This window comes from Peromyscus californicus, unplaced genomic scaffold, assembly GCF_007827085.1.
Source record: "Peromyscus californicus insignis strain IS unplaced genomic scaffold, ASM782708v3 Scaffold_16__1_contigs__length_79575227, whole genome shotgun sequence".
Lineage (NCBI taxonomy): Eukaryota > Metazoa > Chordata > Mammalia > Rodentia > Cricetidae > Peromyscus > Peromyscus californicus.
Genome location: NW_026294458.1, coordinates 8,757,961 through 8,784,410, shown reverse-complemented (window position 1 = coordinate 8,784,410; position 26,450 = coordinate 8,757,961). Strand labels below are relative to the sequence as shown.

Sequence of the window (26,450 nt, the reverse complement as noted above, 5' to 3'; positions counted from 1 at the left end):
CACACACACACACACACACACACACACACACACACACACACACACACACACAATTGATATAGTGGAAAGTCACCTCAGATGACATCAGGTACTGCACAATGAATTAACATGGGAAAATGTCTATAACCTGTACAATAAAAATTCCAGAAGACTGGTGATTGGATGTAACTACATAAATTCAAATATTTCAACCAATACTGAAAAAATATTTATGTTAATTCAATTTGGAAAATAGAAAATATCAGGCAACATCAAGAAGCTCTGAAGATTCTTACTCAAGACAACAGGGAAATCAGAGAGCACTGGGCAGATTAACCAAGTTTTTGTCTCACTTCCTTACTATTTGTGTCACTGTGGGTTACACATAACTGCTTCCACTGCCATGATCTGATCCACAGTAGTAGACATTCTCATCATCATCCTGGACATTCTGGATGTTCAGATACCGAACTAGTCCAGAGCCAGAGCCTGAGAATCTATCAGGAATCCCACTACCCTTGGATACTACATTACCAGCAGTGCCCACTCGCATCAAAAACTGGACAACCTGCTGAGAGCTTTGCTGGTACCAGTCGACATTATACTTGATGTAGTCACTGCTCAGGGTGCAGGTAAGTGTGAATGACTTTCCCAGAAAAGAAGATGCAGATGGTGGCTGAGTCAACACAGGCTGAGAAAGAGACCCTGGAAACACAGATATGAGTTAAAGATCTCATAAAGAAGAAAATGAATAATTCCTGGAGAAAAGGATGGGGTAAGGGAGGTTGGTGCTAAGCACTAGTGGTCTTTCTGGAGCTCTTGACCATTGCCCACAGCTGACCTTTGAAGAGAGTGAGGATGATGAGGAGAACAGTCCAGACCATGGTGGATATGAATGATGCTGTTCTTTAGACCCTCACTAAGTCTGGGATCCCAAGCCTCTTATCCCCTAAGCTTCAGTCTGGCTAGGACCTAACCTCTCATGCAAATATAACCTCCCACTTCCTATATCGAGATCTCATAAAGATTCAGGGCTCATAGAGAAAACTCAGTCTGCCTCCCCCTTGTGGTCAGACATTAACCTTCAAGACTCAAAAGCCACCTTCGCTGTCCATCTGACATCTGGTGGTGGAACACAGGGCTGTGTCCTAACTCAATCTCCTTTTCCGTTTTCCTAGGAAATCTTCACAATGCTTTTCCCTTCTGGCAGCCCAAAGTGGGGCACAGGAGCTGTCTGTGGCTCCTGTCATGGAGTCTTCCAACACAGGCTGGAAAAGTCCTTGAATTATCATTCAACTAATAAGGATGTGCCCAGCTCAGTCTGGTATCCCATACTTCGTGCTGGGAAAAACAACATGAAGAGGAGATCCCACCCACTTGTCACGGATGTTTTATCCTTCAAAGAAGATGTCCTGCCCACAATCAATATTTTATACTAAGTGTTGCCTGTGGAGTCCATGGCAGCTTTCCAGGGGGACACTGGACACCTCACATATTGGGAAGGTGATCATAGTGTTCCGAGACTTAATTTTATATACAACTGTGCTGGTGAGTCCAACTTGAGAAGAAAATGGGGAAAGGCATCAGAGATTTTGAAAAGCAGCTTTCTTTTTATTTCTTCTTAGTTCCTTTATCCAAATCACAGTTTTATTTCATTGGCCCTTTATAATAAAATATCTAAGATGAACTTATTTTCAGTACATAGGATATAATTACATTAACTACTATGTTTTTCATCTTATACTTCCTTTTGATCCTGACACTACTGTTTATCATATTCATATGTAGTAATGTCATATCAGTATAAATATCTAGTTTAAATAAAATAAATAAGAAAAAAACAACTATAGCATTGAGGCACACCACACCATATTGAATAGAACACATCTTGCCCTATTCGGATAACTGAATACACTGGACATGTGTGATCTGTAGTGCTATTTACTCAAAACGTGATAAATTGAGAGGCAGAGGTGTAGAGGAGTTTGGATATAGCACAACTCCACACTCAGTGTAAGAGGCCAGAGCATGTAGTGTCAAGATGCCTCCTGTATCATGGTGTTGAAATCTGCTGTGGGAAGCTGGGCACTTCTGGTGGCCTGTCAAGCTGTTGCCCCATGCATAGCTCTTCTCAGAGCAGTGAGCTACACCATGAACTTCAGGATGACCCTCTCCTTTAATGCCAGAAGAGCCATGTGGGCACCATTGCTGAGATTTAGTTTTTCAACTACACCAATGAATGGCTATGCCTGCTAGATCATTCATTGCTAGGCTTCACACTGTGACAAGGTGTTGTGTGACCAGATGGGAGGCTCATACTTATTTGGCCTTATGGATGGCTATAAACATTATTCAGGCAGAAAATGACGTATTGGGAACCTGATACTTAAAAACTGGAACATGTACAAGAGTGACTTGACATACTGCCTTTTGCACAGCTGATCGACTCTATCTTGATCCTGCACACAGGAGGGCAACTCTTGTGATGTAATGCTTTCCTCCTTTGATGCCTTCTTTTGCTTGCCACTGTGGAGAGGTGATGACACAATGAAGAAGTGAGACATGAAGACTCCCTTCCCATCCTTAAGTTTGCTTCCTACCCTGCTCTGGACTATCTTCAAGAAAGATGCTGCCTAAACAATCACAGCATATATTTTGAAGAATTACTGTTCTGTGCATTTGCTTGCTGTTGTTGTTGCTAATCATCAATGGTTGTTTTCAATTTTATACAAACCTTTCCTCCGTTCTAGTTTGAAACTCTTCTCTCATATTTTCACTTGTATAATCTTTTGGTTAAAATTGACAAGTGGCAAATGCCATTTTAGAATTACTGATAATTCTATGGTTAACAATTTCTGTCAGTTAATTTCAGGAATCCCGATTTCCTTTTGGTTTTTCCTCTAAAATCCTAAGTAATTTCCTAAATACTTTGCCCTCAGATTACCTTTCATACTCAAAATAGCTTTTATGGTAAATCCCTATTTACATAAAATTCAATCAAGAAAAATTCTGATAAACAACATGGAGAAATATAGCTTGAACTTTCACCCCTACTGGCTAGATTTCATAGTGCTGGAAGATGCAATGCATGCTATCTTGGTAGAAAAGCAAACATCAGCTTCACCCAGATATGAACTGTTCAATATATAGTAATGAACTGCCTGGAAAAATATGCCCACAGATTCAATAGCTGTATGAATGTTATGGAAATGACCCACCACTCTTTCATTGTATTTAAGACTTGCTCAACAAGATGGAAAACATCCATTAGCACTGACAACAAGGTCAAGACACTAAGTCTAGATAGCTTATCAGTCCCTGAGAAGAACCTCATATTATTATTCTGCTAAATAGACATGTCATTAGTGACTTCTATTGACTTATTGCTATACCTATAAATCAGTATGTTGCTTGGATTCTAAAGGCTCCCTTGGGGGAGAGGGTAAGAAGGCACAGTGGCAATGACTCAGACACCAAGAATCCATTGAAAGCAAATAACTAACTCATTTATTTTAACATGGTAGGCCTTATATACCCTCCTCCCAGCACCCAGTCTCTGTGGTCATCCCTCACGGGCTGGGCACAATCAGGAACTCAACAGTAATTGTTGTTAGGTCCTCAGGCAGACTCAGCATGATCAGGAACTCTGACAGTGACTCTTGCTAGGCCTTCAAGTAGATTCTGCATGATCAGGAACTCTGACATCAACTAAGAACTCTGACAGTTCCTGTTGCTAGGCCCTCAGGCAGACTCCAGGTTGGCTCTTAAGGAGTATGTTATATGCATGCCTTGGCTACTTGTCTGAGCCAATTTCCTCCACCCTATGGGCCTGTTCTACTACATATCCACCCTTTTATTTTATTACATGGGCACTCATCAGGAGTCAGAGTTCTTTGCTCAGGCCTTATTGACCCTGCCTCAGTGGGGCTCAGCAACTGGACTGTGCCTGTTTTAGGTTAGCTTGCCAAACAATCTCTTACCCATCTTTGACTACCAGCCCTCGAAGAGCATTCATCCCTGGGAAGTTACTCCTAGTGGGGAGTGTTAAGCAGTAGCCTTTTGGATTTCAGAAAGCCAGGCATGCATAACCTCCTGTGGAGGGCCATGAGTTGGATGTATAAGAGTCATTAGCACCTATAGAGTCACCTTAGTGGCTGTTTGTTGTTGCTGGATGTGCTGTAGGATGTGATTGAGGTTCCATCAGGCATGTCTAGACTAGGATGGGACACTGCATGTGGGACCCAGGCTAGTTTTGTCAGGTTAGGAAAGGTGCACGGAGGGCAGTCAAACTCACTGAGGTAGACCCTGGGTAAGGATGTGCAGGATATGGCTGTTTGGAGAGCTTGGGTGTGGGGTTGGAAGCTCCTGTGTATCAGGGGCAGGCAGATCAGGTCCTCTTGAAGCCTAGATGTTTGTTGGGGTGCTGGGAGGCATTGTTATACTAGTCTGTACACTGCATGTGGGACCTGTTATAGGTCTGGCAGGTTGGTGATGGTTAGTAGAAGGGAGAGTCAAGCAGACCTACCAGGCAAGAGAGACCCTAGAGAAGGATGTATAGGATTTAGCTTGAAGACAATTTGGAAAATCCGGACATTTTAACTAATATTTGTCTTGGGAAAATTCAGTGCTGTCTAAAGTAAAAGACATAGTAGTCTGTGATATAAGCTTGACAGGAACCATCATCTACATGCCTAAACAGCACCAGAGAGTTATTTATAATATTACCTTCAAGGAATTGAGGATTGTGCAACTTTTTTTTTACTATCAAGCCATCTTATCTTTAATGAACTGAGAGTAATTCAAAATATAAAAAAGGAAGTCAAAATTATTTCCTCTACTGGTGATGCCCAACACTGTTGACTCAATCACAGTCAAAATTAAAGATAAGATTGGATTCCAATGTGGGTGGGTAAGAAGGCTTGATGACTCATAGACTGAGGCATCTGAGAATCATATAAGGTGGACAAAGAAGAGACAAAGAACACTAAGAGGACAGGACACTACTGTTGGATCATGAGAACCTTGGAGAGTTTCTTGATGGTAATTCAGTGTCACAAATATTTGTCTTCTGGGGAGAACCAAGGAACATAGATAGAGAAAATCTGTTTCCCCAGAGGGTCATATTTCTTCAATATATAGCTGTCATCATCCTCATTTTGATAATACTGGAGAAATATAACTATGCTTCAGCAGGAAGATTATGACCTGTTTGTAGTCAGCAGCATTTGCCCCAACTTTAACACCTCAAACCAGTTCCTATGTATTTGTTTTTGAACCCATATATTACAACAAAAAGTCAACCACACCTTAACCACAAGAAGCATCCTTGTATCCCAAGTGATGGAAGGGGACTCCCTATTCTAATTGTGCATTTGCATTTTTCATACATGAGGAGGCCTCCTGACTTCAGTTGGTAGTAGGATAGACCATTGAAACAGACAATGAAACCACTGCTTCAAGGTACCCATGAGTCTGGAAGATGCTCACAGAGATGAAGAACAAGTTAGTTGTTGAATAGCAATTGGGTAATTGAAGGATCCAACAAACAGACACAGAGTGGTGATGGGCACAATGAGTAGACACTGTTTACTATTTGAACCAAAGACTCTAAGGCAGGCTGGATATCAGTCTGGTCTTCTAGGCCAATCTCTACCTGTAGAGTTAGCAAGAAGGATCAGTAGAGAAGTACAGCCATGGTGGGTACACCTCTCTCATTCCCTCCATGCAGCTGCTTGCCCCCAGGGTATTAGTTCCTCCCTTCTGAAGAGGGGGGGCATGTGTTTATTCAAAGTTGCCTTTTCCCTTTGTGGTTCTTTCAGACCCTGCTGATTACAGATTCTGAATCAGAGAGAGGCCTTGAGGACACAGGAGGGTGAGAGAGTGGCTTGCCCTGAGTGTGAAACCAGGGAAGTTGGTAAAGGTTGCAGCTCTTAGAAATTTGCACAGGAGTCTCCAGAAGAATCTCAGACTCATGCTGCAGTGTCCCTGAACACAAGGTCAGCTCAGACTCAGTCATACCACAACCTCATATGTGGCCAGGAAGAGCTATCTAACATTACCTGATGGAAGCATCAAGGTAACCTTGACATATGAGCCCAAGAAAGTCCAGAGAAATTACCCCAAGAAATATCCAGAGACAATTTTGCATTTAGCCTCAATTACCTCTTTCTCATCAATTTATGCTTATGAACTAGAATTTTCTATTTTGCTACTCAAAACTTTGTTTTTTCTCTCTATACTAATATTGTTGTAATTAAGATATTAAGAGAAAATATTAGTGTGCTATTTTAACTAGCATGGTTTTTTAAAAAAATATTATCTTTCTCTGCTTTTAAATTTCTCTTCAAACCACCCAATCATTATTTTAATTGTTGTCATATATGTCCATGTCATATATGATTTTAAACTCTACATCCACCAGTCCTTACATCTAGGATTTATTTAAAAGTTGTCCATTCAAAGCCTGGCTTAGAGTCCTTTGGGTTGACAATGTTAAAGCCACAGCTCTAAGCGTAGGATCCAATGTCAAGCAGCGTTAAGAATGGGGTATGCCATGTTCTGCTTCACCATCTAACACCCTGACATCCACTCATTTTTGAAAGAGGCAACTGAGGGTTTTCACTTCCTCCAATAGCTGCTATAACTGTACAAGCTTGTCAATCAGCTAAGAACCTTGTGACATATTTTAATTAGCTTCATCACATGTCTTAGGTTTCTATTGCTGTGAGAAAACACCATGACCAAAAGCAATCTGGGAAGTAAAGGGTTTATTTCTTCATACAACTCTCAGGGCACAGTCTCACACTGAGGGAAGTCAGGACAGGCTCAAGACATGAATCTGGAGGTAGTAACTTATACAGAGGCTATGGAGGAGTGCTGCTTACTAGATTTCTCAGAATGCTTTCCAATACACTCCAGGTCCAACTGCCCCAGGGAAGCACCACCCACAGTGGACTCTTCAACATCAATCATTAACCAATAAAATGCTCCACAAGTTTAACAATAGGTCAATCTGACAAGGTCATTTTCCCACTTGAGGTTCATCTTCCCAGATAACTCTAGATTGTGTCAAATTGACAAAAAAATTATGACAACTGAGTGAGTTCCCTGCAATATATCTCTAAATCTTCTGCAAAATTGTGTTGTCTTCTCATCTTCAATATAGTGCTGGTGTATATTGAAATGATTGAAAAAATAAACTGTACTATTTTGATAATGGATAAGAATTGTAATATTTCTCACCATTCTGTGAAAAGTAAAAACTGATCATCCCACATATCCTGGCTGCCCTATTTTTAAATAATAGGATTGTATTCTCCACACAGAGATTTTGACATTCTTCAAAGACATGGGAAGACAGCTTACAGAAGTGTCAACATTTTTTCATCCATTCGTCTTCTCCAGATCTACTGTGTGTTTGTCATGGAAGCCTCAGGCTCACTACCTCTGGCTCTGTTTGCTAAGTCTTGGGGAGTTAGTAAGCTCTACTCGTAACTTGCTCCATGCAAGAAGCACCCTGAGCAAAGGCAACTACATGCTCTGCTCAGCATCCAAACCCTGCACTGTCTCTTTTCTGAGATTTGACTTTTTTTCTATTTGAGGTTATAGTTCAGTAACATTTCTCTCTGTCCATTACTCCCTCAAGACCTACTATACATGTATATATTCCGAAGTATTCACTGTTTAATGTATATAATGTTACTTGTTTGCATGTTATAGTGGCTGACCATGATAACCAGTCAGTGTGCTCTTCCCTGAGGAGGACCACCTCTCCCACTGCCAGCTCTCCTTGATGGCCTGTAGTTGTCTGTGCAGGATGAACTTGTGGACTTTTTCCAGTCCGGCTTGGCATGTTCACTGGTGTCATCCTAGTTCAAACCATGTCTAGGTGATCATGTTGGTGAGACTCTGTGGGTGTAGCTTCTGATATTAGTAGGAGACACAATCTCACAGCAAACTCCCTTTTATTCTGGCTCTTACAATCTTTCTGCCTCTTTTTTTTTTGCAATGTTTCCTGAGCCTTAAGGATGGCAGTGCTTTTTATATCTATCAAGTGATATTGTCCAGTTTTCTTGTGATCAGAAATAAGTGGCTAAATCCACTCTATGCTATTCCAACTTCATAACATTAATTCTTCCTAAATAAGAGTTTCTGCATATAACATTCTGAAATTTACATTTTAAAATACAGAAGTAAACATTGCATGGTGATTTATACTTTTCTTTGACACTGTTTTGTCTAAATGCCACATCACACCTGGCATCCCTCATAAGCCTATTTTAAACCTTTGCATGCCTCTGAATTGTCAATAAATTTTTTATTTCAACAGCTATTTACAGTAATATTTTTAATTCTTTTCAATATATCATAGTGTATGTTCACTTTTCTATTTCTTTCCCTTTGCGGGGGGGTTTGAGGAGTTGTTTTTTCAAGACAGGGTTTCTCTGTGTAGTTTTGGTGCCTGTCCTGGATCTCACTCTGTAGACCAGACTGGCCTCAAACTCACGGAGATCTGCCTGGCCCTGCCTCCCAAGTGCTGGGATTAAAGGCATGCACCACCACTGCCTGGCATTCTATTTGTTTCTAAGGTACACTAGAATTTACCATTTTTCCATGTTATTACTAGAAAAAAATCAAATTAGCTACATTCTTAGTAACATATATTGAAGTACATTTATTTTATTAGTCTAGTCAATAAACACACCTTTTTTTGGCATGTGACATTAGAACATCTTATCTACCAATATGCTATATCTCTAGATGTTTCTGGATCCATCTCATTGTAGATGAAGACATTTAATTTCCATGTGCATGTATTCAGGCTCTGTGTTATTAATAAAGATTGCATAGTGCATGAAGGAGACAGGGTAGGAGTCAAATATTTACCCCAACTTACCCTCCCAGGGAAGCAACAGATGGTGAAGCCTCAGGAGACACATGCCCACCTTGTTTTTATGCCCCTGCTTAGTAACCATCTCAAGAGGAGAACTTAGAGCTATGTAAAGATGAGTGAGGCCTCAGCTCTTGAAACACTCAAACCACACAGAATTGTTATGTCTTCTGATTATGCTTGGAGAGATGGCTTCATTCCAACAACAATTATCTGAAGTAGTTGTTCCTATCTGCTTTGTACAACTGAAAATATACTCAGTGGCATTAGCAATAACAAGTCAAGAGTCCTGGAGTCAATGATTCATGGAATTAACTTATACTTTGATTTGTTTATAATGGATTAGATAAATTACAGTGATTCAGAGAATGCAAGTGTCATCAATCCATTGAATACAATTGAATATATAACGAAATGGCATTTCATTAACAGTAAAGAGGTTAAAGTCAAAATGGCAGACAGCAGTGAGGTCAGTGATAACATGGAGAAATCATGAACCTCTTCTTCTCATGGAACTATTAACTGGCACAGCAACTTAGCAATGGAGTGAGGCATTTCCTCCAAAGAATGATGATATTGATATTCTAGTTATCTACTGAAGATACTTGGAAATACATGCCCATAGAAATGCTTGGAATTTGAATACTAGTGTGAAAATGTAGAAAATGTGGGTCAGCATACCTTGCTCACAAACCTGTGAATTTATTCATCCACTTTAAAAAGGAGAAATTTCCACAAATAGTCACAGTATTTCCTAGAAATTCTGGTCCTGGTTATCTGTCCCCAAAGGGTATGTCCACAGAAGCACTTGAAAATTGTAGATTGACATCTATAATAAAAATGCTTATAAATACAAAAAAATTCAAACCAAATACCTCTAACCCGGTTAAAGGTGGGCCACCAGTAGTGTATCCATACAGTTCAAGTTAAAGATAATAATTACCTGATAGTACAAAATTATGTCTGCGAAGTGTCCAAAACAGCAAACTAGTAGACAATTTCCTAAAAATACCAAAAGCGATGCAAAAAACAAAAACAAAAAGTGTAGTTGCAAGCCAAAATTACAATAACCTGCTGTCCTTCTAATTAATAATTGTTTCTTTTCAAGGTATTATATTCTTAGTTTGTTATGTGAAATTTGCAACACTATAGAAATATGAAAAGAAGAATTTTACTGCACCTTTGGCAACAGTTGGTCTCTTGGATAGTATATGTCAATAAAGAAGTTAAGATCCAACCTCATGAAGATTGCCAACTGTCGCTATCACATAAGGATGATCTGTCCTCTGACAATCTGATGTAATAACAGGGACACTGGTCCTCACAGTCGTCCACTTTAACTGCTAGATTGCCATGGCCTGAGTAGGCTAGTGAAGGTCAGGGGAATGTTTTAGTCTCAGTTCCCCATGCATCTGGAGCACTGTGTGAGCATTTGTGCTACTGTCCCATGTTGAACAGTAATAACTGGCCTCATCTTCAGGCTTGAGGTCTGTCATAGTTAGGTAGTATGTATTGCTAAAGGGCCGGGAATAGCCAATTGTCACAAATTTGGGTACATCACCAGGAATTTCTTTGTGCCAGGATGCATCATATAGTCCAACATCACCACCACTTCCAGTACAGATGAGGGTGACTTCTTGTCCAATAGAACCAGACATGAAGGCTTCCTGACTCAGCCCAGACTGTGCCCAGGACCCTGTAATAAAGGAGATGGAGACACAGCAGGGTTAGTTTGCTCTTAAATAGAAAGAAAGTTTATATTTCTAGTAACTCCTTAATCCCTATTGCTTTTTACAAGCAGTCACCTGAGCAGAGAGTAAGGACAGTGAGAAGGAGGGAGACCCCAGTCATCGTGGAGATTTGTGGACTGTTGGTTCCTGAGGACCTAATGCTGCAGCAAAGATCATTTAGTGTCTGTGTACCCACTTTCCCATAAATAGGACAGAGGGACCTCCCATGCAAATCATGTCTTCCACTAGAAGGCCTCTCACCTCAGTTTCTGAGTCTTCTTTTGGGGGAGCTGGGCAGAAAGAGTTGAGATTACAGATTTATTCTGGACCCTGAGCATTAGCTTTTACCAGAGGAGTGGAAGGCTGATTTCCAAAGGGACAGGTATGCAGCGCCCCCTACTGTCTCCACACAGGTCACTCAGGACTGTCTTACCTAGGAACTGGAGAGAAGCAGGGGCCCTGCTCCCTTCCCTGCATAGGAGCCTCCTACAAAGGATGCAGAGACGTTTACCAGGTGAAGCCCTGATTTCAAAGATGTGCTGTCCTTAGCGGTTAACCAAGGTGGCCTTTTCTTTATTGTGAGTTTGCTGGTCAGCACAGCAAAGGGCGCAGCACAGTGGCAGAGCAAGCAGAAAGAGTATGAACGGCCTGCAGCTGGTCTTTGTTCATTGTTTGCCACTTCCTACCACGACAAGCAGGTGGTCCTCCTCTAAACCCTGTCTTTCTTCTGCATCGACGGTGCTAGAAGGACCCTTGATAACAGTGAAAGACAGAGGGTTTGGTTGGACATCAACCTTCCCAGAGCCAAGCCTGATAGTATCAACCTGAGATGGCAGCAAAGGATTGATTATACCTAAGAATTGAGAACACACGGGCTGGAGAGATGGCTCAGTGGTTAAGAGCACTGGCTTCTCTTCCAGAGGACCCAGGTTCGGTTCCCAGCAACCACAGCTGACTGTCTGTAACTCCAGTTCTAGGGCATCTGACACCCTCACACAGACAGGCAAGATACTAGTCCACATAAAATAAAAATAAATCTTAAATAAATAAGATAAGTCTTGAAAAAAAGAAAATTGGGAGCATTTAAACAAATGGAATTGTGAGGCATGTGAGCAGAAGTACTAACCAGAGGTAGTGAAAGGCCCCCAGCACGTTGCATCTTTTGCTATATGCATACCTCAGTTAAATCAACCTGAATGGGAGAAATATTAAATTTACATCTGCCTCCAAATCAGGTTTAAACTATCAACTGAGGGACAATGCCAGATCACCATACCTTCTTAAACAGTGTTCCATATCTTCTTAGCAGTGAACTAAATTTAACATAAGATTAACCACTTCAAAAAGCAAGTCAGTGACATTACCTGCATCCACAATGTTATGCAATCCCTTTCTTAGAACAGACTAGGTGTTATGGGTAAAACCCAGAGCCAACCATTCAGAAGGACCGAAGTTTAATACAGAGTTTCTGTATGAAGGTGGCTGGAGGAGCCTGGAGAGAAGCGGTTCTCATAGAGCAGCTCTGAATACACATTACAGGGAGCTTTGAAAGATAACAAAGAAACTGCATGCTGCTTTGCAGTTGCAGAGGAAGCATGCAAGCAGTCTAACAAGAACCAAGAATATGCAGTTATCTGGAGCATTTCAACCCTTAGTTTCTAGAATAGGATTGGGTGCTTTCACAGGGGACTTCCCAGGGTAGGGGATAGAAACTAAATACAGATTCATCCGACACAAGATGGAGATACCTTTAACCTATTACACTAGGTGTATAACAAATGTCCATTTTCCTTTCTTCAGCCCTAGACATCCAGTGTCTTTCTGCCTCTGAGATTATGCATTCCTGATAATCAGGCATAATACCCTGGATGTTCATCTACTTTTGTAATTCTTCACAGCCTGCTCATTTCTATTTCAAGCAAACATCATGTAGTTCATTACTAATTATGGCAGCCATTTTTTCCCTTTTGATTATGATTGCTGTGTTAAGAATATAAGCATGCAAGCATTTTTGAATGAATGTTCTAAGTGTTTTAAATATATACTGCTAAAATTTGAATAACAAATGTTCCATCTATAAACTCACATGTTGGAATCTTTTTTTTGGGGAGGGAGGGGGGTTGAGACAAGGTTTCTCTGTGTAGCTTTGCGCCTTTCCCGGAACTACTCTGTAGCCCAGGCTGGCCTCAAACTCACAGAGATCCACCTGCCTCTGCCTCCCTAGTGCTGGAATTAAAGGCGTGGGCCACCACTGCCCAGCTACATGTTGGAATCTTGGTTATTAGCTGACAGACATTTTCAAACTGAGTGAATCCTGAAGGATAAAACATAATCAATTTATTAATTCATTGATGGATTCATAAAGTGACAATATTTGAAGAAGGGAGGGATAAACAGGAGGCAGGGTCTATTCTGAGAAGTGGGTCATAGGTGGTATGTTCTTGGGAACTTCTTTCTAGTTCCTAGTTCCTTTCTCCTCCTCCTGTGATGCTCTCTCTGCCTGTGTACTCAGTGCTGAGCAGCCACAAAATCAAACCTGTGCAACCTGAGGCTAAAGTAAAATGTTCTTCACTTTGGTTTGTTCTTTCAGGCAATTTGGTCTTAACAACAGCAGTCTATTATGTAACTAGAGCAAAGTTATTTTTAATATTTTAATTTTACAATTATTTATAACTTTAATAATACAATGTTGAGATGGTAAATCTGTTAAAGTTTTGACGAACTTTGACATTCTGAACTTGGTAAAGAATTATATGTTGGCATTTACGTTGGTTGGAGCCATTTTGAGAGTCCTCATTTCTCCACGTCTTTCTTGTTCCAATTATTTTTAAATTATAGCAACCTAAGGGTTTCTTGGTAGTTTGTCTATCTTCGTATGTGAAAGTCCATCTACATGCTCTGCCCATTTTTACTGGAATGCTTGCATTTCTTTTTCAGATTAGTTGTAAAAATGCCTTGAATAGCAGAGACAACAAAACTTTCACACATGTATGATTTCCCATTCATATGTTGATTTTTAACTTACTTGAGAACATAATTTGGTATGACATATCTTAGTTTATGGTTATTTTTAATAAAATTGCATTTCAAAGATTTTCCTATTATATATTTTTGTTACCTCAAATTATCCATTTTAATACTCATCTTACTTAGATATGTCCCTTTGTTATATCATGTATTTTATAGTTTTAATATCTGCATTTATGGTTGCATCACATTTTAGGAAGTGATAGGAGGGATCCATGAGGTAGTACAGTGGGTAAGGGTTCTTGCAGGCAAGCTAACAACCTGAGCTTGATTGATCCCCAGATTCCACATGATGAAGGGAGAAAACCAGTTTCTGTAAGTTATCCTCTAAATTCCACATGTATGCTATAGTGTGCCTGTATACACACACACACACACACACACACACACAGACACACACACACACACACACACACACACAAGAAACAAACAAAAAGTTTTTTTAAAAAATGTTAAATGGGGGAAAAAACCCTTTTAGTTCTGCCCAAACAAGAAAAAAATATAAGATTTTCATTCTGTTTATTCACATTGAATACAGAATATAAGGTATTAGCTATTGTAGCTGGAAGATTTTTTTCTTTTGTGTACTGGCCTGCTGGTGGTTGGGACAAATCTCTCCCACTCATGTCCCCCAAGTAAACACACAGAGGCTTATATTAATTATAACTGTTTGGCCATGGCTCAAACCTTTTGCTAGCTAGCTTTTATATCTTAAATTAGCCCATAACTATTAATCTATGTATTGTCACATGTTCCATGGCTTTACCTGTGTCCCATTACATGTTGCTCCTTGGGCAGCTCGCTGGTGTCCCTCCTCTCCTTCTTTCTGTCTCTTTGAAATTCCTGCCTGCCTGTAAGCTGCCTTGCCATAGGCCAAATGGCTTTATTTATCAAACAATCAGAGCAACACATATTCACAGCATACAGAAAGATATCCACAGCAAGCTATAATAATAACACAGGCTGTCATGGTTTGAAAGTATTGTCCACAGTTTCAGGTGTTGAATACTTGGCCTTCAGTTGGTAGGTAGGTGTGGCTATTCTAGAGTGAGTTACTGGGGGTCAGAATTTGATAATTTAAAGATTCAAACCTTTCTAGTTTATTCTCTCTGCTTTGTTCTTGTAATTCAATATGTGAGCTCTCAGCTGCTCTTCCTGTCTCCATGCCTGCCCTTGTTACCTCTGTTCCACCATCATAAACTCTAGCCCTCTGGAACTGTAAGACTAAATAAAATATTCTACATCTTGCCTTAGTTATGGTGTTTTATCATGGCAATAAAAGAGTTATTAATACAGACCCTGCTATGCTTTGTTTCTGTTTTGATTTATTTTGGAAGAATGTAGAAGACTTTGGAAATTTGCAACTAGAAAAGCAATTGAATACTGTGAGTGGAGTTTAAGGACCCATCCTAGAAGCAGATTGGAAGACAGTACTATTTAGAGCTGTGGAAGCCCAGCTTAAGAGGTTTCAAGGGATAACAATTTTAGTAACTAGATTCAAAACAATTTCTGTGAAATTTTGGCAAAGAATATGGCTGTTTTATGCCCTTGTCCTAAGAACTTGCCTAAGGCTAAATTATAAAACAATGGGTGAATTTCTTCAGGAGAGTATATTTCAAGATAGTTAGTGTTGAATCTGTTTGTGGTTATCAGCAGTCACTCATATGCAAGTCTACAATGAAAGAAAGAACAATATGGCAGAAAGAAATTCAAAGTTTACAACTTGTAGAGGAAACAGACACTGGAAAGCTTAATGTTACAGCTCAGGCTTGTGCAGAAAGATATAATATTAGCACCATTAAGAGAGTCCCCCTGCTCAGCACTGCTGAAGGTAGGGCTCTATCAGGGCAAGACTTCACTCAGCTAAGCTTCCAACTTGTGAAAGGGGAAAATCCAAAGGAGCTTTCTGCTCCCACAAAGCAGCTGCAAACAATAGCTGATAAAGGCTTCAGGGGCTCTGGGGTCAATCACAAGCTGGCAGCCAAACTTGGCAGTGTCATCCTGTGGTTCTGGCCTTACAGTCATAAAGATGGACAAGTAAAAAGGTCCTGCAATCTTCTTTCATAACTTCAGACCCTAAGGCCAGGCAACACATAGCAGGGAAGTCCCTGCATAAAGGCTCTCATACCCCAAGAGGCCCTAGGAGGCCATAGATTGAAACTGTGATAGTGAACCCGGCATTGCACTAGAGACACCAAGATGTTAGGCAAAAGCCATGAGATATCTGCCAAGGAATGATGTGCATAGTGATTGAAATCAATCACTATGTGTGTTGTAGGCAGAAAATGTAGGCAAAAAATATACAAAGATGTATAAGCCAGTTGATAACAGAAAGTCAAGTGTCATGAAATCACACCAGAGAATGTTAGGTAGTTCCACCCCTAGTTGAAGAAATACTGGCAACTGATAGTTGCTGGGAGGAGAGGATAATTTTTCAAGGATGCGGACCCATATTCCATTAGAAGACCCTAAACTCACACACATGCTGGCAATCACTTTTGGTCTCAGACAATAGTCTCCCACACACACACAATACACCCACTCATTCCCACCTCCTCCAAGGCAAGGTCGCCCATGGAGAGTCAGCAGAGCCTGGTACATTCAACTGAGGCATGTTCAAGCCCATCCTCCCTGCAACAAGGCTGCGTAAGTTGTCCCACCATAGGCACTGGGCTCCAAAAAGCCAGTTCATGCACCAGGATTGAGCATTCCTTGGGTATATGCCCAAGAGTGGTATAGCTGGGTCTTGAGGTAGATTGATTCCCAACTTTCTGAGAAACCGCCATACTGATTTCCAAAGTGGCTGTACAAGTTTGCACTCCCAACACCAGTGGTGGAGTGTTCCCCTTGCTCCACATCCTCTCCAACATAAACTGTCATCAGTGTTTTTTATCATAGCCATTCTGACAGGTGTAAGATAGTATCTGAGTGTCATTTTGATTTGCATTTCTCTGATGACTAAGGATGTTGAGCAATTTCTTAAATGTCTTTTGGCCATTTGAGAGTCTTCTGTTGAGAATTCTCTCTATTTAACTCTGTAGCCCATTTTTTTAAATTGGATTGCTTGATATTTTGATGTCTAGTTTCTTGAATTCTTTATATATTTTAGAGATCGGCACTCTGTCAGATGTGGGGTTAGTAAAGATCTTTTCTGATTCTGTATTCTGTTGTTTTGTCTTATTTACCATGTACATTGCCTTACAGAAGCTTCTCAGTTTCAGGAAGTCCCATTTATTCATTATTGCTCTCAGTGTCTATGCTATTGGTGTTACATTTAGGAAGTGGTCTCCTGTGCCAATGCATTCAAGACTACTTCTACTTTCTCTTCTCTCAGGTTCAATGTAACTGGATTTATGTTGAGGTCTTTGATCCACTTGGATTTGAGTTTTGTGCATGGCAACAGATATGGATCTATTTGCATTCTCTACATGTTAACATGTTATCCTAGCACTATTTGTTGAAGATGCTTTCTTTTTTTCATTGTAGATTTTTTGCTTCTATTTCAAAAATCGTGTGTTCATAGGTGTGCAGACTAATGTCAGAGTCTTCAATTCAATTCCATTGGTCCACATGTCTGTTTTTATGCCAGTACCAAGCTGTTTTTATTACTATAGCTCTACAGCAGAGCTTGGTGTCAGGTATGGTGATGCCTCCAGAGGTTGATTTGTTGTACAGGATTCTTTTAGCTGTCTTGGGTTTTTTGTTTTTCCATATGAAGTTGAGTATTGTTTTTTCCAAGTCTGTGAAGAATTGTGTTGGGATTTTGATGGGGATTGCATTGAATCTGTAGATTGCTTTTGGTAATATTGCCATTTTTACTATGTTAATCCTGCCTATTCATGAGCATGGGAGATCTTTCCATTTTCTGATATTTTCTTCAATTTCTTCCTACAGCAACTTAAAGTTTTTATCACACAGGTCCGTCACTTGCTTAGAGTTACCCCAAGGTATTTTATATTATTTGTGGCTATTGTAAAGGATGATGTTTCTCTGATTTCTTTCTCAGCCCATTTATCATTTGTACATAGGAGGGCTACTGATTTTTTTTTTAGTTAATCTTGTATCCTACCACATTACTATAGGAGTTTATCAGCTATAAGAGTTCTTGGGGTCACTTACATATACTATCATATCATCTGAAAATAGTGAAAGTTTGATTTATTCCTTTCTGATTTCTATCCCTTTGATCTCCTTTTGTTGTCTTATTGCTCTAGCTAGAACTTCAAGCACTATATTGAATAAATATGGAGAGAGTACACAGCGTTGTCTTGTTCCTGATTTTAGTGAAATCACTTTGAGATTCTCTCCATTTAATTTGATGTTGGCTGTCAGCTTGCTGTAAATTGCCTTTATTATGTTTAGGTATGTTCCTTTTATTCCTCATCTCTATAGGGCCTTTATCATGAAGGGGTGTTGGATTTTGTCAAAGGCTTTTTTAGCATCTAATGAGATGATCGTGTAGCTTTTTTTCTTTCAGTTTGTTTATATGGTATATTACATTGACAGATTTTTATATGTTGAACCATCCTTACATCTATGGGATGATGCCTACTTGGTCATGGTGGGTGATTTTTTTGATGTGTTCTCGGATTTGGTTTGCCAATAATATTGAGTATTTTTGCATCAATGTTTATGAGGGAGATTGGTCTGTAATTCTCTTTCTTTGTTGCATCTTTGTGTGGTTTGGGTATCAAGGTAATTGTAGCTTCATAAAAAGAGTTTGGTAATGTTTCTTCTGTTTTTATTATGTGGAACAATTTGAAGTGTATTGGAATTAGCTCATCTTTGAAAATCTGATAGAATTCTGCACTGAAACCATCTGGTCCTGGGCTTTTTTTGATTGGGAGACTTAATGACCATTTCTACTTACTTAGGGTTACTGATCTATTTAAATAGTTTATCTGGTCTCAATTTAACTTTGGTATGTGTTACCTATCCAGGAAATTGTCCATTTCCTTCAGATTTTCCTATTTTGTGGAGTACAGATTTATGAAGTATGACCTGATGATTCTCTGGATTTCCTCATTGTCTGTTGTTATATCTCCCTTTTCATTTCTGATTTTGTTAATTTGGATGATCTCTCTCTCTCTGCCTTTTTTTTTCTTTTTTTTAATTTTTATTTTTTTTATTTTTTTCATTTTTTATTAAGAAATTTTCTACTCATCCTACATACCACCCACAGATCCCACCTCCTTCCTCCTCCCAACCTCCAGCCCTCCCTTCCAAGCCACCTCCCCATCCCCACATCCTCCAAATCAAGGTCTTCCATGGGAAGTCAGCAGAACCCAGCACACTGAGCCCAGGTAGGTCCACGCCCCTCCCCTCCACACCAAGGCTGCACAAGGTGCCACACCACAGGCATCAGGCTCCCAAAAGCCTGCCCATGAACCAGGATGGATCCTGATCCCCCTGCCTGGGTGTCTCCCAAACAGTTTGGGCTAAACATCTGTCTCCCATATCCAGAGGGCCTAGTCCAGTCCCATGGGGGCTCCACAGCCACTAGTCCATCATGATCTCAACATCCCTCACCCATAGAATCCCTCCTTTCTCCCATCGACTGGATTTCCAGAGCTTAGCCTGGTACTCGGCTGCAGATCCCTGCATCTGCCTCCATCAATCACTGGATAAAAGCTCTATGATGACAGTTAGTGTATTCACTAGACCAGTCTCTCTGAGTTCCAGGACAGCTTGGTGTACAGAGCAAGTTCCAGGACAGGCTTACCCAGTAAGATTTTTTTCTAGGACCCACTTGGCAAAGTTACTGGTGGTAACAGCCCCAATACTTGAGCCACAGGTGAGTGTGACTGTCCCTCCAGGAGATGTGGTGAGTGAAGATTCCTGAGTCACAACAGCCTGGGAAATGGCCTCTGCCAACAGGTGAGAAATTCAGTGGTCAGTAGTAAAGCAGAGAAAAGATGTGCATCATTGAATACCCACTCTGGCCCTAAAAGACCCCCTGACCTGTTCAGTGAGCCAGAAGTGTGATCCAAACAGAAGTCCAGGCCATGACTCCCGGTCCAGGTCTGCTCTTCTCAAGATTGCTCAGCAAAAGGCAGTGCCATAGTGCTTACTATAACTCCTAACATGGGGCCGGGCACTCATTAATGCAAATGAACTCCTCTTCCAGGCTGATTATATGCTGTCAGATGCAAGTTATCGAGTTGACACAAGTTACTGATTGAATATTTTTAAGAACATAGGTCAAGAGCATTGCATTACTGTTCAGCTGCCTTTGCTTTTCCAGAGACAAAAGTGTCTTCTGTCTAGTGTCCTAGAGGGGCATCAGCAGTGCAAGCCATGCTCCACCAACTCTTACCCTACTGACAGTGAGAATCATTGGAAAATGCAGGCCAATGTAAAGGAGGGAATAAGGAGAAAGAGTCAAAGTAATTTAAAGAGCTCACAGTTAGTAAGGTAAGGATGGGAATGTGACTTGAACTTCATTTCTTTCTTCATCACAGTTTCACCTCATGCAAGATGATTTTGTATAGTATAATTAGTCTAAAGCTGCAATATCAGATCATCATGATGCCTCACTACACAAGCACAAAAAATGAGTTGGAGAACTGAATGGCAAGAGCAGAAGGGGGCAAGGTTATAAAACAAGTGGATCTCTGATGCACAACACGAGGTAGCAAGCTTTCCAAAAGCAGTCCATTTTACAGTTAGCATCACTTTCTCATATGGCTTATCATTCTGCTCAAGTGTGCTCATGCATTAACACATGGAAATATTAATACAAAACAGAATTATTCATCATTTAGATAACCCAAATGTGTGTCATGTAACAAAGAAACCATAGTATATCTGTATAACTATACCCTGCACAGAAACTGGAAAGGATCAAGTGCATGTACACACAAGCATATAACTGGGTTTTGGAATCACCTTGTCAGGTATTTGAAGACCGTAATTTTGGAGTATAAGTGCCTGTTTCTGAAATGATGGCATGTACTTTCAAGCAACAAAGCAGATCACTAGATTCAAGCTTCATGGGATTAATGTAGAGGTGAAAATGTTGGGTAGATAGGGAGGATTTAAATTATTTAACAAATAATATATAATCATAACACATTTGAAAATAAGTATTTTATATAAATTATATGTGTGTGCACTTGCCAAACTTTGTCTCTAACATGAGTATGTATTTTATGAACATTCCAGCTCAATAAACTTGTTTTAAATATCTAACAAGATTTTGACATCAAACTTATTTTGAACTTCTTCACAAAAGATTATTGATTGAAATATGATTACCGAAGCAGGATAATAATGTAAACTATTGCCATTTATATGTAGTTCCACAAGATACATTGAATTCTTTCTAAGATAATGTAAATATTTGGAGGCAAGATTTGGGCCTCAAGGCAGGAAAGCTCTGATAGTTGGACAGAAAAACAGATAGATGATACTTCCCATGAGAACCAGAGCTAAGTTTCCAATCATATGTCCAGCATTCCCATGATGGAGAAATTATACTTCTACACAGTAGATATATTGTACTTCTATCACCTTAGGGCCTATTGGATCTAGAAGTTTCTTTCAAAGAAGGTACACCTGAGCAGTGAGGAGGTGGGGAGGGTAGTGACTACATGCTGAGGTCTCAGGGCCCGGGCCTGGCTTGTGATAGAACATTCAGAGTAAAACATGGACACAGATGTGATAGTGGTGACAGGGTTAGAGACAGTGCTGAGATTGACAGCAAAGGAAAGGGGACATGTCATGTAGTCCTGGGGCTTGAAGGAATACAGTGAGGCCTCTGCTTGGTGACTCATTATGCCTGGCTTCTGCTGATCATGTTAACAATGCTGACCATAGTAGACACTCATGTTAATGACTTCAGACAAAATGACATGTGCCCCTGGACTGATTATCAAGTCTCCCTGTGTATTCTTTAGACTCTCTAGTGTATATTTTGTCATAGAACAAGCTTCTTATTGCTTTTTACTTGGCCATGGACTTTTTAATATCTTAATGCCACCTAGGAAGTATGCCAGTGAAGGACACTCAAAAGATATAAGGCATATGAACCCAAGTTTTTACTCTCTTTTAGTTAACTTATATATTTTAATGAATATATGTTCCATTAAGATGAGTTTGAGAATAGTAAGAATCAGCTTAATCCAAGGCTGCATTCTAAGAATGACCAATACTCTTGTAAAGTTTGAGAAATCTTTGAGCAAGTCACTGTTGCTTAAGAGTCCTAAGATAAATTCAAGTCTGTGTAGTCCTGCAGGAGATTTCAGTTGGGTCTTGGATTCTCCTGGAAGTAGAGAAGCTGAGATCTCACACTGCAGCCACTGCTCTGGCTGCAGGAGAGTGTGGCAGATGCTCTAGAGGATACACTGTGAGGGCATGAATAAATATATATATGGTTTGGTCTGTCTTGTTGATTGGTTGTTGCCTTGCTTTGCTTTGTTTTGTTTTAAACAATATGGAAGACTTTGAGACTTTGAAAGAAAAGTGGTCAAATGCTGTATATACTGCTTAATGGGTCAAGCTAATATAAAGAGTAAAAGACAGCAATGATAACAAATATAATCACATTCATTGCTGGTGGGACTACAAATGGGTGCAGACACTGTGGAAGTCAGTGTGAAGAATCCTCAAAAAGTTTAAAAGAAAAATACCATATGTTCCAGCTATATCGCTCCATGCTATGTGCCCAAAGGAGTCAATATCCTACTTCACTGATTATTGCTCAGCCATGTTCATTTCTATTCTATTCACAATAGCTAGGAAATGAAAGCAACCAAATGTCTTACAACTGAGAAAGATGTGAGGACAATGTGTGCTCTGTGGAATATTATTCATGCATAAAGAAAAATTGCATCATGTAATTTGAAGGCGAAAGGATGGAACAAGAAAATATCACATTGAGTGAGGAAACCCAGGCTTAGAAAGATAAATGCTCTCACTTCCTGGGGGACCCTGGCTCAAAATCTTCACATATGAGTACATATTCTGAAAAAAAAATTAGCACTAATGCCACAATTTGTACTGGTGGTAGTTGTGGAGCAACAGAGAGGGCCATGACAGAGTAAAAGTGATCAGAGAGAAATGGGAAAAGCACAGCTCCTTTGGAAGGGAGAGAGAGATAAAAAACAGTTGGAGGAGGGCAAAGGGAAATAGCAGAAGATAACTGATCTGATAGGAGAAATGGGAAACCTGGGGCTTCTTAGAGAAGGGGAGCAAGGTAAATAGAGGAGAAGAATGGAGGTTGGGAAAACATCAATAAGGATGTTTGGAAAAGCCACATAGACTCATATTATTAACTATTCAACTAAAATAATCTAATACGTGTAAGTCAGTATATAAATACACATACAGTTTTTAAATTTTAATCATCAGGGCAGACTGTGCTCCTCCAACAATCAAAGGCCACTTAAATAAAACTCAAATTCCAGATATGAGAAGCCTTCTTTGGAGTTGGTGGCCAGAACTGTCAAGAGACTCCTAAAACATACAACCTATTAATTTTGCCCTTTGTTACCTCCAGGAGTGGTAAGTCATTATTGTTGAAGTTACTACACACTTCAGAAACACATCCATGAGACCCATTAACTGGAGTGACCTGAACATTCCTTTCCTAAAGTCAAACTTCCATGGTACCAGAAGGTTTCCTGCAAGCTTCCAAGGGAGGAGACAACCAACAGTCCTACAGCTATTCTGCCTATATATCATAATGTCTGGCATGGTAAGGTAACCCTAAGGATTCAGTACTGACACACATAACTTGGTATTAAACAACAGCTCTCTAATTGGAATTAAGGCCCACACAGTAAGAGAGATACCATACCATACGTACCTAGTTAAGTACTCAGGGCTAGAGAAATCATGGTTATTAGATGATTACTACAATGACTAACTTATTATACCAGCATAATCTGTAATAACAATCCATCTATAAACATGTATTTGTATGCACAGATAAGTGTAATTTACACCCCTCATCAAGGAAACTTCTCTTTGTAACACATGGAGACCACTACAGAAAACCAAAATCAATCAAACCACAGAGTTGTGGAGTCCAGTCCTAATGAATACATCTACAAAACACTCCAGCATCTCAGGGAGCATTGAGTAAGAGACAGTGGAAAGATTGTGAAAGCCAAATAATTAGAGAGTTTGCTGTTAGATTGTGTCTCCTAGTGATATCAGAAGTCATTCCCATAAAGTCTCACTAACAAGTCTAGACTTGGGATAGCGCAAGGCTTCACAACCAAATAAAGAAATAAGTCAACCCAAGATTGCTGAGAGTTGGAAAAATAGTCTTTCCCATAGAAGAATGCACGAATTTGCTAATTAATATCAAATGATCAACTTTTCAAACATGCATACAAGTAATGTAATGTAGACCGACCAGATTGTATCTATGTACATAGGAGTTCATATGGATACACATGTATGTATAAAACAATTAGAAAGGAGGCCGTAGCTTGAAAGAAAGCAAGGCCACATATATAGGAGGGTTTGAGAAGAGGAAAAAGAAAGGGGAATTTATGTAATTATAATCTTGAAATAATTTTTATAAAAAATGCAAGGTTAAAGAAAAGAGATCTGAACTCTATTAAACCGGAAAACCTAGTAGAATTGGGTAAAATTCTAGATATAAATGAATCAAGAAGGTATCCATATTTAAATAATTTGGATAATTAATTTAAATAAGTGTTTCAAAATAAAGAGGGTAAAACAGCACCAAAAACTTTTACAACACTAGCATCCTTGGATGCAGTTAGATTAACACCAGAATTTTAAAGGATTTTAAAAAGACTACAACCTATACTTCTTAATGTATCAGAAAAATATGGAAATCCAAAGAGCACTTTCAAACTCCCTCCATGAAGCCAGACTTACTCTATTGTGGAAGCCATAACAAACACACAAGCAGACAAAACTCCAGTAATTGGTAGGTAGCAGCAGTTTTCCCTTAGGGCCCACAATCTGTCCAGTCATGGATTCTTGGCTAGGTTTATAGTGCAATGTATCTGTTCCATGTGATTGATTTTGTGTCCAATTGGGTAGGTGTTGGCTATCCTCAAGATGCATGTGTTTCTATGTCACTGTGGGGATGTCTTGCTATTCCTTTTGTGTTGTTTCCAACATTTTCATCTGGTTAGTGCAATTGATAGCATGTTCTCCTTGCACATTACATTCAAAATTGGGAGGGCTATCCCTAAGGGAGGCAGATTCCAGATCAATGATACTGTGTTGACCATAGGGTGTAGTATCCTCAGCAATAGCATCTCACCCTGATGTTCTAGCAGGCAACCAAAGCAATGGTGTTAGCTCCTATTGTTTTGAAGTTCTCTTGGAGCACACTCAAAAACAACTCAAGGGGATGTTTTTCATACTTGCCACTGTGTGGTTTTAGCTAATCTACAGGTCCAGTGGTACATTATCACAATATGTGAAGCAACTTCAATGAAACAACATAAATGTCTATATTTTTAAATAAGAATATAAAATACTGGGTTTGCTATGATTCTCAAACATCTTTACTGTTATTTTTGTCCCTTTCCCTCTCTTTGTGCATTACTCTCCTCTTCCTTCTCTCTCACTATAAAATACCTCCCTCTTCTTCCCTATGTCTATATAGTAGACCCTTCCTCTCGCAGGTCAAGTCCAGGTCACTATTACTTACATTAATAGTGCATGAATATTACAAGGTAACAAAAGCAGAACTGAATTTTTTGTCACAAGCTACAGTTTTTACCTACTTCCCCATCTGCCTGGATCACTGTGAGACACATTATCTTCCCAGATGGCACAGTAATAGTCAGCCTCATCATCTGCTTGTAGCTCAGAGATGTGCAAATTTGCAGCATTTTTGGAGGTATCTTTGGATCCAGAGACTCTATCAGTGACTCCAGGCCCCAGCTTCTTGTCTGAGTCTGAGTAGTAGTACAGAAAAAACTGGGGAGAGCTCCCCTGCACCTGCTTGTACCAGTAAATGTTTTTACTACCAACATTGATGCCACTCTTCAGAGTACAGGTGAGTCTGGCTGTTGATCTAAGAGCCTCAGAGATAGAGGTCGGTTGTGTCAGTATAGACTGAGAAAAGGAACCTGCAAAAGAAGATACCACAGTGAACAGCGGAGCTAAGGTGCAAATTCTCAGGGATCTGAAGCAGAATGGACTCACTGAGTCTAGGAGTCCTCCCCACTACTCTTAGGCCTGTTCCTACCTGTACAGAAAGATAGAATCATGAAGATGAGAGGAGTCCAAGCCATGGTAGGCACAGCACAGCTTCTCCTTAGACCAGGGTCTTCTGTCTGGGCTGTCTCAGTATCTCATCTACAGGGACCTCACAGTAGAAGAGGGGCTAGTCATGCAAATGAGTTCTCATTAACTCCTCCTAGTGGTTGATTCACAGTATGAATTCCTGATGTAGCAAAGCAGGTGAAGTGAATTACTTTTTCCCACAGAATATAAAACAGGTGGTAACACACACATGACCGTATGCAATGACCTCTTCCAGATCCGCAGTAGAACAGTTCCTGATTCCTCACAAAAAGTGATGTCACTGGGTCCCATGTTTGTTAGGGTTACCACATGTAGGCACCTGGCCTGCAGAAACTCCAGAGAGAGACTCAGTACTCTCCTTTAAGTCACAGAGCAACTATCATTTTTCACAATTATTCAATATATCAGTTCTGCTGTGTTTTCTTCACCTTATATTTCAGACACATAAAAGGAAAACAATAGGGAGCATGGTGTTGTGTTCTAGTGGAGCCATCACTGATACATTTCTCTGATGAATGTGACAGGCAAGGACATGAGTCTGAATGAATGAAGACATCCCAGGAGAGCTTGTTAGCCAC

The 26,450-nt window shown here is 40.0% G+C and overlaps 2 gene segments (V, D, J or C); both read right to left on the bottom strand.

Annotated features, from left to right (window-relative positions):
• Nucleotides 1-358: 358 nt before the first annotated feature.
• Nucleotides 359-863, bottom strand: LOC128111653 (immunoglobulin lambda variable 9-49-like). The segment is given in 2 exon segments: nucleotides 359-684; nucleotides 821-863. Coding segments are annotated over 2 exon segments (369 nt in total).
• A 9,373-nt stretch (nucleotides 864-10,236) lies between these two features.
• Nucleotides 10,237-25,859, bottom strand: LOC128111652 (probable non-functional immunoglobulin lambda variable 11-55). The segment is given in 3 exon segments: nucleotides 10,237-10,565; nucleotides 25,347-25,694; nucleotides 25,814-25,859. Coding segments are annotated over 3 exon segments (723 nt in total).
• Between the last annotated feature and the right edge of the window lie 591 nt (nucleotides 25,860-26,450).